Source organism: Trachinotus anak, unplaced genomic scaffold, assembly GCF_046630095.1.
Source record: "Trachinotus anak isolate AG129_WGS33_773 ecotype Australia unplaced genomic scaffold, CSIRO_AGI_Tana_v1 ptg000005l, whole genome shotgun sequence".
Lineage (NCBI taxonomy): Eukaryota > Metazoa > Chordata > Actinopteri > Carangiformes > Carangidae > Trachinotus > Trachinotus anak.
In genome coordinates, this window is record NW_027273856.1 from 3,151,648 (window position 1) to 3,164,055 (window position 12,408).

Sequence of the window (12,408 nt, forward strand, 5' to 3'; positions counted from 1 at the left end):
GAAGACTGTGTCATTGCCAATGTAAAAATATGGTAATACAAAAAAATGGAAAGAAGTTGCCAATTGGTCAACTTTGTCAGGAGGTCTTATAAAGTATTGAGCAGCCTGTACTGAAACTAAATAACAGTCGAGACCTCTGACTGCTCAGTTATAGAACAACCTGGGAAATCATGCAAATGGCTTGTCTGTGATATTAGCAACTATTCAGCCTACCTGAAATGGAAGGAAATAATATTTCCATGTATTATGTAGGGATTCAAATGTCTGAAAGAGACATTCTCAAATCTGAAATAACAGTTACTGACAACACTGACTCACATAGTCTCGTCGTTCTGAAACTCCAGCTTGCCAGCAGCCAGTTCGTAGTCCTCCCCTCCTTTAGCGGTGCCATCTAGGGTTCGATACGGGACGGCTACCAGGCCTCGGGCTCCTGACGTCCTGAGCACCTTCACCTCCATCACACCCACGCTCTCACTCACCCTCTGACTGGCGCTCTCAAAGGTAAAGATACCTGAGTAAGAAAGAAAAGGAAGACAAAAGAAAGAGAGAGAATACATCACTTCACAGGGGAGAAGCACTAGGAAGAGGTTGATGAACACCTACGCTCTCGTTCACTAGCCTGCTCTCCAAGGTGTATGGTATATATAGCGAGAGGATAATAGATTACCACCCACTCTCTCTGGATAAAAGATAATGATCATTAGGTAAATGCTCACCCTCCACTCATCCACCTGCACTTTCATTCTCTTTGGAGGTTATCAAAGTCCTGTAAATGAAAAAGGGGAGGGGGGACTGGAACTTTTGAAACCATCCTGTGGATATCACGGGATTACCTGCTGCAGCAGAGCAATATATCCATGTGGATTTGCATGTCCCAGCTTGAACAGAAGTATAAAGTCAAACTCAAAGTTATTATTATTGTGATGGTCTCTCTCTCTATCTACTGCTTTAATTCTCTCCGTTGGTTGTTTCCAGAAGTGTCAGTGTTGGGAGGCCTGTCCATATTAGTTGAGTGGTTTCCCTGGAGTTGTGCTCTCTCTCTGCTGCTGAGCAGCCAGGACACCACTTTAGATTAGTTATGTTGTGTTATTTTCCTTTACTTTTACCAACCAAACTTCACTCAACCACACATGCTTTACACCACTGATGCCCGGCATTTTTCCACTTCATTGTGTGTTTATTTTAATGTGTGACAATTAAACTCCCGTGGGAACTCCCCATTAACCTGGGCACACACAGAAGAGGGGTGAAGCATCATCTATTTAATGGTTGTAAGAACTGTTTAAGGCACCTCTGACGAAGGTCTAGAGAGGCCGACATGTTATGATGACTGATGAATTGCGATACTTATTTCTTTCAGGACGACATTTTCCAACGCACCTGCATCAGATAGTTGGATGTGCAAATATCACTGAGATGCTTATTTTAATAAACACCTTAATTTTCAACTGTCAGTAATGTATTGACTTATTTGTTGCGAATCAGGAGCCAGATTTGTATAGTTTTTCTTTTTAAAGTCTTGGTTGTGAGTTGTTTACTGATTTGGTCAAAACTGCAGTACAATTAACTTCTGGAGTGACAGCACCCCCAAAATTATGTTTCCTGAGGGGGTTGTGAACTTTGGTACCACTGACAAGGCCGTTCCTGGTAATTTGATAAGAAAAAATATTAGTAGTTTACAGTTTGAAACATAATTTCATGTTCAACATCCACACAGGCAGTTAACCAGCCGCTGCTTTGTAGCATCAGTGATTTTTATTAGTCTGTCTCCACGTCGTTACTCTATGTCATCAATAACAGAAAGGACATAAAATCCCTTTAAGATTATTCATGGGTTCATCTTACCTGCGTGGTCGTCATCATAGATGGTCACTGTGGCTGTGTGGTTGTCACCCAGAACAGCTTTGGGGGTGGCACTAGCATCCAGAGGGACGGTGCCAATCTCAGGATAACCAACCACTCGAGGGTTACTGAGGTGGACGTAGAAATACTCATCCTCTTCAAAGATGTCATCATCAATCACTCCGACTGTGATCTCTGGTAAAAGAATTATTACTCTGGTCAATAATAAACCTTAAAAGCATATTTTACCCCGGCTTCTGCAGATGATCTCTGCTATTTGAGCCTCAGTCTCAGTGACATGTTTTTTGAAAATATATCATGAACTATTGCTGTCACTGCTGTTTTTACCTTTCAGGGTCTCTCCGGGCTTAAACAGCAGTGTTCCCTCAGCAAACTCATAATCTGAACCTGCGTTTGCTGTACCGTCCTCTGTGCGGTAATCCACCTGGGGAAGATAGGAACACAGAGAGACAGGAAGTGGGGTGAGACGAGGGGGAAAGAGAGCAAAAAAAAAAAAAAACGAAAAGAAAAAAAAGCCGAAACAGAAGTGAACAGATGTGAAAAGGGCAGATAAACACAAAGGGGGAGGAGGAATGCAGAGAAAAGAAGAAGAGAAAGAGAGAAGGGGATGGCAAAGATATAGAGGAGAGGCATTTGGGGAGATGGGCACAGAGGGTGAGAGAGAACATGAAAAACAACTTCATTAAACTGAGCCCTCCGGTCAGATACAGTCTGATAATAAAGACTTTGAAGATAGTACAACAAAACTTTCCTTGTATCCTCTCCTTTCTGTCTGTCCTCTCACCATCTGCTGCATCGTTAACCCTCTCCGTCCTACACAGAGGCTTACAAAAATTCAGATTGGTTCAGAATCATCTGCGGCTGTTTGCAGGCAAAGACAAGTCTGTGACTCACTGTTGGTGATGCAATTGTAGTGATCCTCATGGCTCTGCCCTATTTTTAGCCCTTCATGAAATGTGTATGTAAGTGACACAGCTCTAAACTTATTTTTGAGTGCTTCCATTAACTCAGCTGACATTGCTGAGACTACTTTGTACTGTGCCTTGATCAAATTTCAGATCATTTCAGACACGAGGAATGCTGCTTTTTAAAGCTTAAAAATGTGAGAAATTATATCTCCATATGATTATAAAAGCAGAGAAACGGTAAGATGATGTGTTGGATTTAATGTTTTGTGGATATCTTTATGTCACTATTTTTAAATTAAGTTTAAATGAATGAATACAACATTGTTACAGATGCCTTCAACATGGCATCTATTTTCTAAAATAACACATTAGCATGGAGTATGAGGAGAACATCTACACTAATATGTTTTATTATGGTGTGGATAGTATAGCAGGAATCCAGATGTCTTTATTTCATTTAATAAACTCAAACAACTGTGTGAACTTGAGAGGTTAGTGACAAACCCATTGTGACACTTAAGTTTAGAGTTAAGGTTTATTTTAGCATCAATTTAGCATTTAGCACATTGTTTTGGTTTTCCAGGTCCCAACTTTGCTGTTTCAGTTCACTTTTACTGCATGGTCACAATCACATCTTACAGCGTAGGCTACAGTGTAAAGTGTAGCTCTACAAACCCATTGTACACTACCTGCCTAGTAGCAGCTGACAAAGTTAGCAGCTAGCTAGTGGACGTAGTGGTGCGTTTAGCAGCTAAAGCGGGTGTAAACAAAGCTAAAAGAAGAGTGTATATTGTGTTAACATTTATCAGGTAGTCTGAAAAAAAGATTAGGCCTACCTGATGAAAGCTATGTTGCTCTGCTGGACATGTATATAACCAAATGTTTGCTAACAAGTTAGCTATGTTTGCTTAAAAGATGTTGTTTACAATTTGTTTCCTGCAACAAGTGGCCAAGAAAATCAATTAATGTGGGTGTACAGTACATTTGTATAGTTAGCTGTTCCACGTTATATAAAATATGGCTACCTTTTAAGAGATTAAATAAATTGTTGTGTAGATTTAAACAGTGCATTAAAAAGTGTGGGATAGTGAACAGATTACTGGAACTTTTCAGGTTCAACAAGTGGCTTCTTTGGGAAATGCTGCTTGTTAAATAAAATATCTTCATCTTTAATGTGCTGCTCTGACACCATGCCTAATGAGTGTGTATGTAGGCTAAATAGCCCACTTGACTTAACAAGCAACAAGTTAGCCTTGACTGAGGTCAAGCCATCAGCACACATCTACAGACAACACTGATGTTGCGTCATAGTTTCATTTGTATACAAGCAGAAGAACAGAGGACAGCCTTGAAAAGTCTCTGTAGTAGTAGCGAGCAGATCAGAAATCTCATCACTGCCACAGACTCTGTGGGAGACTTCAAAGAAAATCTCTTATTCAGATTATCAGGCTACGTTAAGCCCCAGATCAATGGGCCTTTGCTAAAAGACGTGTTCTTTTTTTTTTCTTTTTTTTTCAAGTACAACTCAAAGAAAAGCTGAAATCTAAAAAATGTGGAAAGTGTTCTCTATTGTGTCTCCCAGTTCTCCTCTATCCTCCTCTCATCACACACTTCTCTCCCTTTACCAGCATCCAACCAGAAAAGAGAACAAGGATGCTCAGAGCCTGTAGAGTCGATGATTTGAGTAAGATCAGACCAGAACTAGGAAAAGTGCCAAAGATATGAGTGAACTCAGTCCAGAGAAGAGTTTTGTTTCCTCTTGTGTCTGCTTCTGTCTGACTCAGTGTCTCTTGGCGTCTCTCCCTCACACACACACTGTTATATAGCCAGAACATTTTAATTCCTGTTATCTGAGCAATCCTCTGTCTTGTATTCATACCACACACACCTTGACGGTAACTCCGGGGTCTCCTCCGTGTCTGGCGACGGTCAGTTTCAGGGAGCCGCAGTTTTCGAAGCACTGGTACAAAGAGGGTTCAAACTCCATCCTGGTGGTGTGAGGGTCGTCCTCCTGGGCCTGGGTCTCATGGCTGCTCACCACCTGGAAAGAAAACACACAGTATCAGATGCATGGTGTTCTCTTGCTGTGAATTTCGGGTTCAATGGAGAACAGAGCAGTACTACATGCGCGTCTCACCTTGCGAGCCTGGTCGGCGGCGTGCTTCTTGAGGATGTTGCCGGCTCCGATCATCATCCTGGTTGCTTGGATACGGTAGAACGCTCTGCTCTTCTGCTGCTGCATCAGGACCTGATCAACACAAGCATCAATTAACAAAGTATCTATCATGTTCATTTATAACTTCGTTTGTTTCCCTAATTTGTTGTACTTTTATATAAAAGCTTTCATTTCTAAACTGTCAGCTGCAATTTAAAGGCTAAGCAGCAAATCACCTATGGAAAATTCCTCTCACGCCTCCACAGGTTGGTTAGAGGTCAAAGGTCACCTACAGATTCACTGAGTTAATTAAAAACACTGCGGAAGGGTGGATGCTTGACTTTGAGCCCAGATCCTGCAGTTGAAGATAAGGTACGAGTATTTCTCTTTTGATTGAGCTTCAAATAATGTGTTTTTTTTCACAGATATATAAGCAAGACAGACACTATACATAAGTGGAATCACACTGACAAAGAATGATTTGACATTGTAGCCATCCACTTTCTCTAAGATGAACCTCTTTGTAATGCACCAGACTGTAGTTGGCTGGCTCTCTTAGCTGCAAACTTTAGATCTAATGAGCCTTATCAATCCAAATTTAATGATTTCAATAAAAAATGTATGTGTGACTAGTAATTTAATATCCTCATGATCTACCAAATTGAAAATGAACAGATTGGCCACTCTAGCTGTGGAAATTATTGGATTAACTGTGGCGTTAGAGCTGGGAACGCTGCAATTTATTTAAATTCAAAGGACGGCCGGCAGCGTTACCGCACAATCCTCTCAAACTCTGCATCTCTCTAGATGAAAGTCAGTAATTGTTAGTTTAGTTAAAAACACGATCTGTTTTTGTTGAGCAAATTTGTCTAATGAAAGTCCAATTCCCCAGATGACTGAGTGAAGAAACTATTTAATACTTTATTCAGTGATTCATCGTGACCACAAGAACCTCCGTTTACCTGGTGGAGTTTAATCTCCAGGGCAGCTGTCACTCTTATTTACAGCACAAGGCTGAGGGAGTAGCTGCGAGGGGAGGGAGGTCTGAATGCATCTTTGCCTGCCAAACTCCTTTCCTTCCCTCCTTCACCACCAAAAAACAAAGGCCAAGAAATGACTTGGAAAGGAGGCAAGGGAAGGAAGATGGGAAACAAGAAGAAGGGAGAGCAGCGGCGACTTGGACAGCCTCTATGGTTCAGCATTAAAGGATAAAATGTGTACAATGGATAAAACTGAGGAATCCTTAATGTGCCAATTTGATGATTGGTATTCATAGAATAAACATTTTTTTCCCATATTTTATACAACTGTGGTACATATCACAACAAAGAGCTGGGTGTGCGTTTGTGTGTGCCATCTAGAAGAAGCTTCAGATTCGAACCGATTAACCGAGTAGTCGATTAATCGCTGTGACAATCGAAACCCAACTAAACTAGTTTTATTTAAGTTTTCATCACTTGTAGATATTAATCAACAAATTGCAAATCTAAATTCCCCAAAAAATCTTAACTCGAGTTTTTAACTGCATCTCACAGCTGTAAAAGCCTTAATTCAGGAGAAAGGTAGCGTGTGGACCTCGAGTTAAACATTTTTTGTCAAGCTTGTTGAACTTTCACACTAACATATCTAATGTTCATGTAACTTACCGGGTAAAAAATCACCTGGATGGAAGAGGGGTGGCATGTTACGGTGTTGTCAATCAAGTCAACTGGCACCTTCCTCTCTGCAGACTAGTGGTTTAGTCAGCACATAACATTACATGTGTTGTGTTCTAGTAAACTATTTTCCTCTGCGTAGGTGTTTGTAAAGTTAGTGAGGTAGTTTATATTGTTTATATATGTAAACACATATACATATACTGTGTATAGATGTGTGTGCATAGATGGCTGTCTCGGAAATAATTCTTCCAATAGAAATGAAAGGTGAGATACATTTTAATCACGTTTTCTGAGGGGGTTATGCAGTGATTAGCCATGGAAATGCAAAGTCATTTGTCAAACAGCTGGGAAGTTTCTCTGGAACATTTCTAAATGTTCTCTGTACATCAGCACTGTGCTGTCACCTTCAGGAGCTGTCTACCTGTTGTTTACTAAAGCATCTTGTTCACATCTGAATGTGTCACAGCATCGTCTCCAACACTATGTCACCCTGAGCAGAGTCGCATGAAAGGTGATGTGAGATGTTGTAGTTGCTACTGCTTCATTCTGTTAGATGTAAATCGGTCTCAGAAAGCTCAGAAACAAAACTGTAAGATAAAACTTTATGGAGCAAAGTTGACAGAAATGACAGAGCAAACAGTTGTTAAATGTCGAGCTATTCCCTCTAAAATATATCCCACTCTCCTTCTTACCTGATAATTTGCCATCTCAATCAGCTGCTCCATGTCTTTGTCCGGGTGCCTCTGCTTCAGCTCCTTCAGCGTCCTCGCCATATCCCTCCTGGCCTCGTCCTCCTCGTCCTTCGGTCCTCCCTCCTCCAACATCCCTCCATCCATCCCGCTGTGACAGTTCAACGCAATCTGTCCGTCCAGCTCCAGCATGTCCATCTTTGTGAACCCACCAGGACCCAGTGCGCCTCCTCCTCCACCATCCATACCTCCTATCCCTCCATCCGCTCCTCCTTCAGTCTCAATGATGATGCCACGGTTCTTGTCGGCACGGTAACGCTTGCGGACGTACTTGTAAATGAGGAGGCGGCGGTCAGCCACCCAGGCCTGGACCACGCAGAGGGGGAAGCAGAGGAAGGTCAGCACTGCCTCCCACACCTAAAGGAGAGAGGAGACAGGGTTAACATCTTTTATCCTTACTTCATTTGCTTCCTTTTCTTCCCTGCTACTCAACTTTCTCTTCCTTCCAAACTTCAGCTCTCACCTCCACCTCTCCGGGCGAGAAGACACTCAGAATTAAGTAGAGCCAGATGTAGGCAAAGATACTCCATGCTGCCGTGACGAAAAACACCCGAAGGTGTTTTATTTTGCGCGTCTCTCCGTCGGGCACCACGTATACACACAGGGCGATGATGACAAACATGTTGAAGGCAGCACTGCCCACGATGGTGCTGGGACCCAGAGAGCCAGCCTCAAAATTGTGGCCACACACCTATAGATGCGGAGAAAATCAAATTACTGTGTTCCCATTACATTTTGTATCGGTTAATCTAATGTGTAACCACCCGTCTCATATTGTACCGACCTCAATAACAGACAGCAGTATCTCGGGGGCACTAGAACCCAAGGCCATTAGAGTGAGATTAGAAACAGTCTCATTCCAGATTCTGACCGTGGCCGTGGTCGTCTCACCATTCGGCCTCTTTATGGTGATCTCCTTCTCCTGGGAGGTTATGACCTGGGGAAGAAAAAAAAGACAAAAGAATAGGATATTTAAAAAAAGGGTGGAAAGTAGAATAGGGATCAAAAGGAAAGGAAAGGAAAGGAAAGGATGGTAGAGGAGGCACCAAAATTATGTGTGCGTCTCTGTGTGTGTGTTCAGGTTTGATGCCCCACAATCGAAGTAGATAATGTCATATTTCTTGAGATCCATTGTATTTTGATGTATCTTGATGATGAATGGTGATAAATAATATGAAAACTATATATAACTATGTTGAAGGTAAGTGTGTGGTTATTGTGTTGCCTACCTCTATAGACGACATGAATCGATCAGCTATAATGCTCATGCCCAGGAACATGTAGATGAGTGCTACGAAGTAAACAATGGCCCGTGCTACTTTGTCGCCCACAGAGGGGTTCTGGGGGTTCCACACGGGCAGTACCACTCCTGAAAGTGATAAGACAGAGTCAGAGTCTTGCAGCAAAAGATCACAAGCAATATTTGGTTGCAACGATTTTATGTAATAAGCTCACTAATCTCTCCCTCTCTGAGCTTGTATAGGCTGTCACTGTGGGCATTTTGTGAAAAGCTCACAACCTGATTAAGGATTATAATAAGTGGGGGATTTCCCATATGGTCTCATTTGTTCGACTAAAACTTATTGAAATGGATCTGTGTCCTTTAGTTCCAGCGCAGTAAATTGGCTAAAGTAGCAGATAACTCACCAGTGGTACTTTTTAGCTTTAGAGGCAATAAAACACTGTCACCTTCGTATGGTGTGCGGCGTTCCTGATGCTGGTGTTTTGTGAATATTCTGCTGATGCTGTTCAGCTTTAACTAGTGCACCTGGTAATTTTGCAAATAAATCTCTTTCCTGTTGTCAGGGCCTCTGGACAGGTCGCACAGATTCAGCTGGTAAAATATACTGCAACAAATACCATGAAGTTGTACTATTTTAGAAGTTAAAGAAGCAATTTCAAAGTTTTGCGAGTGCTACATAGCCAGTGTTTCAATTAACATACTTTTTACTTACCAGTCTTGGCAAGAGCTTCAGTCATTGTTACATTTATGAGACAAGAGGTTATAATACATCCTCTGAGCAGTGCTACTTATTCAGGGCAGCCTGGACACAAAAGTGACTCGGCATCGGAAAATGTTAGCATGCTAACCTCCGTACAAGAAAAGAACTGATAGAAATAGAAGATAAACAAAAGGGTTGCTTTCCACCACTGGACATAGCTTTTGGTGAGTAAAGGAATGAGGTTTGATGTTTAAATCACAATGTTTTCTTCTAGACTGGTAAGTTAACAGCTGTAAATGCTAATTTTGGCTGTGTAGCAATAGCAAAAGCTCCATTAAGTAGTCCTTACACTAATATACTGGTACCACATGAGATCTTCTATAAGCTCTATGGCGTTAAGCTGTAGAGTAAATCCAAAATATGTCACTATATGATTAAAAAAAAAAAAGAAAATTAAAATTTTAAAATACTATAGTAAGTAATTATGGGAAAACCATATAATAGAGCTCTAGCTGATCCTGAGGTGAACTATAGTGCTCTGTTTCCCTATCTGAATATAAGGTTTAGACAATGGAGGCTATTAAATCTGCAGGATACTATCACTGACTCATTATAAATGCATTAATGCAGTCAAGCCGTGTAATTCAATATATCTACTGTCTCCATTAAAACATAAATATAATAATCGATCATGAACTTCAGCCTTAATTATTGGTTCTTTAATATGAGTGAATAGAATTTATTGAATAATCCACTTTGGAAATGAAATACTGTAAATGAGCCAGTTTGAAAGTAGAGGAAAGATGGTATTGGATGCAATATTTCCCTTAAGATTAAGCTGTATGTTGTGTTTCTGTAATACTGGCGGACATCAATATGTTTAGTTGTCATAAATCTTTATTATATCAGTAGCTTACATGGCTGGTACACAGATAAGGTTTTTAACTCTTTCCCCTACTTAACCCAAGCTGCACTTGTTAAAAGTGTTAAGTACAGAAACCTATCCTATGTAATCATGTTAATCCCTTCCTATATGCACTAAACTGCAGTGCGCTCACGGATAAGACCAACCCACCTTCCTGACAGACGTCTCCACTGGCTGAGCAGTTTTTCTCAGATGACCTCGCGTGGACCGATCCGGGACATGACAGGAGCAGAAAGAAAGAGAGGAAGAAGAGGAGGAGGGATGAGGAGAGGCGGGAAGGGTGGAGGGAGGTGAGAGAGGATGGAGGCACAGACATGGCTGCTGGAGCCATTTCTGCTGATGCGGCCGGGCCTTCACTGGACTCTACTGGGTTCTACTGGGTCGGCTCACTGCGAGGTAACGTCAGATTCCTGGAGATAGAAAGAGAAATGATGGAGACAGAAGGAGAGATATTATTCAACATGTCAATCACACCACTTACTGAGTTTTCTCATGAGCTATTTCAGTTTCATTGTAATTGCATTCATTATAAAAAACACCTTCTGCTGCTTTTAAATTAGCCTGCAATTAAAGGTGAGGAAAAACATCTCTGGCTTAGGTCACCTGTCAGCAAAACCCTGTAGCTGTGACTTAAAGTAACAACATTCATTTTAAGTAGAACTCAGTAGAGTTATGTGGCTGCAAATAGCTTTATTGGTGGATTAAAACAGATGAAATGGAATCAAAAAGTAATAAGAGCCATAATGAAAGGTTATTGCATCACAGCAAGTCTAAAGAAGAAGTGCTGCAAATGATGATGAACATGTAGCCAGCATCTGCAATGAAGTTAAAATAATAATGTTTGTAATAAAGCTGAAGTCCTGAGCTCCTCAGATAAAAGAAATCAATCACCGCTTGATTTTAGTCTGGACTGCACAACAATCAGTAGGAGCCTTTTCTTAGCCGGACCAGAGCAGGGAGTAGACACAGATTACTCTATTTGTAATGTGGACATTAAAATTTTAGGATTGTTTTTCATTTAACTTTTGTTAGATATAAATCTTTCAGAGCTGCCCAGTATGAACTGTCTTATTAGGCTAGTTTTGCGCCAGGCCTTCCTTCTCTTAAATGTGAATGGAGAACTCTTGAAGTCAATTGTGATAACAGATAACCAGAGTGAAAATAAACTGGGTTGTAATCTAGGCAAGGGCAAAGGCTTTTTTATTCAGGGGAGGGCACAATGGAGCTAAATGGTTTTCATGGCAGAAAAAATATGTAAATATCGACAGAAACTTCCCAAACCCCTCCCACAGTTTCTCAGCTGTCTTTCCAAATGATCAGCATGTCCCACATTTTCATAATTATGACAAAATCTGGAGGATTCTTCCTTTAAAACCTCAGCATCCAGTGGATAAAGTGTAAGATCTTCCCGCTCCACTAATCAAGTTTAGGATTAGTTTATGGATGGTTAAAGCTGCACTGTTCACATTTTTATGTGAATAATGAGACAAATGACTATGTCTAATGTGCCAGGGGTTGCTTATGTGGCAAACCTGCAGTTCCCCTCAGCTCTACTGAGCGATTTAGCATCTTTTAGCTTGTTGTCTTGGTTATACAGCCCACAGTTCTAAAGTTATATATATACTATAGTTCTATAGTCTAGCAGATTTATAGTTAGAATTAAGAATATATCTGGGGTTTATGTCTGTGGCTGTCAGTCCTACAGAAGAAGCAGAGACTTGTTTGCAGTCAGAAAAGAGATGCTGCCTGAGAAGCTGAGCTAAGGGCAAAAAAAATCTGTAGGGTCTCTGCTACTGCTCATGAATTGTTTGGTGTGAGTGCACAGTGTGGGCCAAAATGTTCAAACTCTGGTGACTAACTCAGGAACATTCACTCATGGTAGGTTTAAAACTGATTTTTCAGCGCTCCCTCCAGTCTCTAGTGGAAACAATGGCCTTGAATCATGACTTTCATGTGTTAACCTTTACATACTAATCACTGTAGACAACTGCATGTGTGTGCAGCCAGCTGTAAATGCTGTTATACAGAGTTTGCCAGTAAATATAAACTGAGCTGATACAGCAATACGTTTCCATGACGAGGAAACAAAGTGGTTTTTCATATGGACCAGAGGCAATATGTTGTGAGTGAAAACAGGCCAAAAACAGAAAGGGAAACAGTTTGAACTGGCAGTGTTGGGTCAAATCAGTGCAAACACAGGAACAGAA

General features: G+C 41.1%; 1 protein-coding gene across 2 annotated transcripts in view; it reads right to left on the reverse strand.

Moving 5' to 3' along the window:
- Window positions 1-12,408, reverse strand: part of slc8a4b (solute carrier family 8 member 4b) — a 94,536-nt gene that overhangs the window by 40,590 nt on the left and 41,538 nt on the right. For both annotated transcript variants that reach the window (XM_071477771.1, XM_071477772.1), the window contains exons 2-11: window positions 10,352-10,611; window positions 8,563-8,702; window positions 8,118-8,270; window positions 7,797-8,024; window positions 7,277-7,690; window positions 4,909-5,019; window positions 4,660-4,812; window positions 2,191-2,287; window positions 1,846-2,037; window positions 319-511 (exon numbers count right to left, since the gene is read on the reverse strand). In XM_071477771.1, the coding sequence (XP_071333872.1) occupies window positions 319-511; window positions 1,846-2,037; window positions 2,191-2,287; window positions 4,660-4,812; window positions 4,909-5,019; window positions 7,277-7,690; window positions 7,797-8,024; window positions 8,118-8,270; window positions 8,563-8,702; window positions 10,352-10,532 (1,862 nt within the window). In that variant the 5' untranslated portion in view covers window positions 10,533-10,611. The remainder of the gene's footprint in view (window positions 1-318; window positions 512-1,845; window positions 2,038-2,190; window positions 2,288-4,659; window positions 4,813-4,908; window positions 5,020-7,276; window positions 7,691-7,796; window positions 8,025-8,117; window positions 8,271-8,562; window positions 8,703-10,351; window positions 10,612-12,408) is intronic.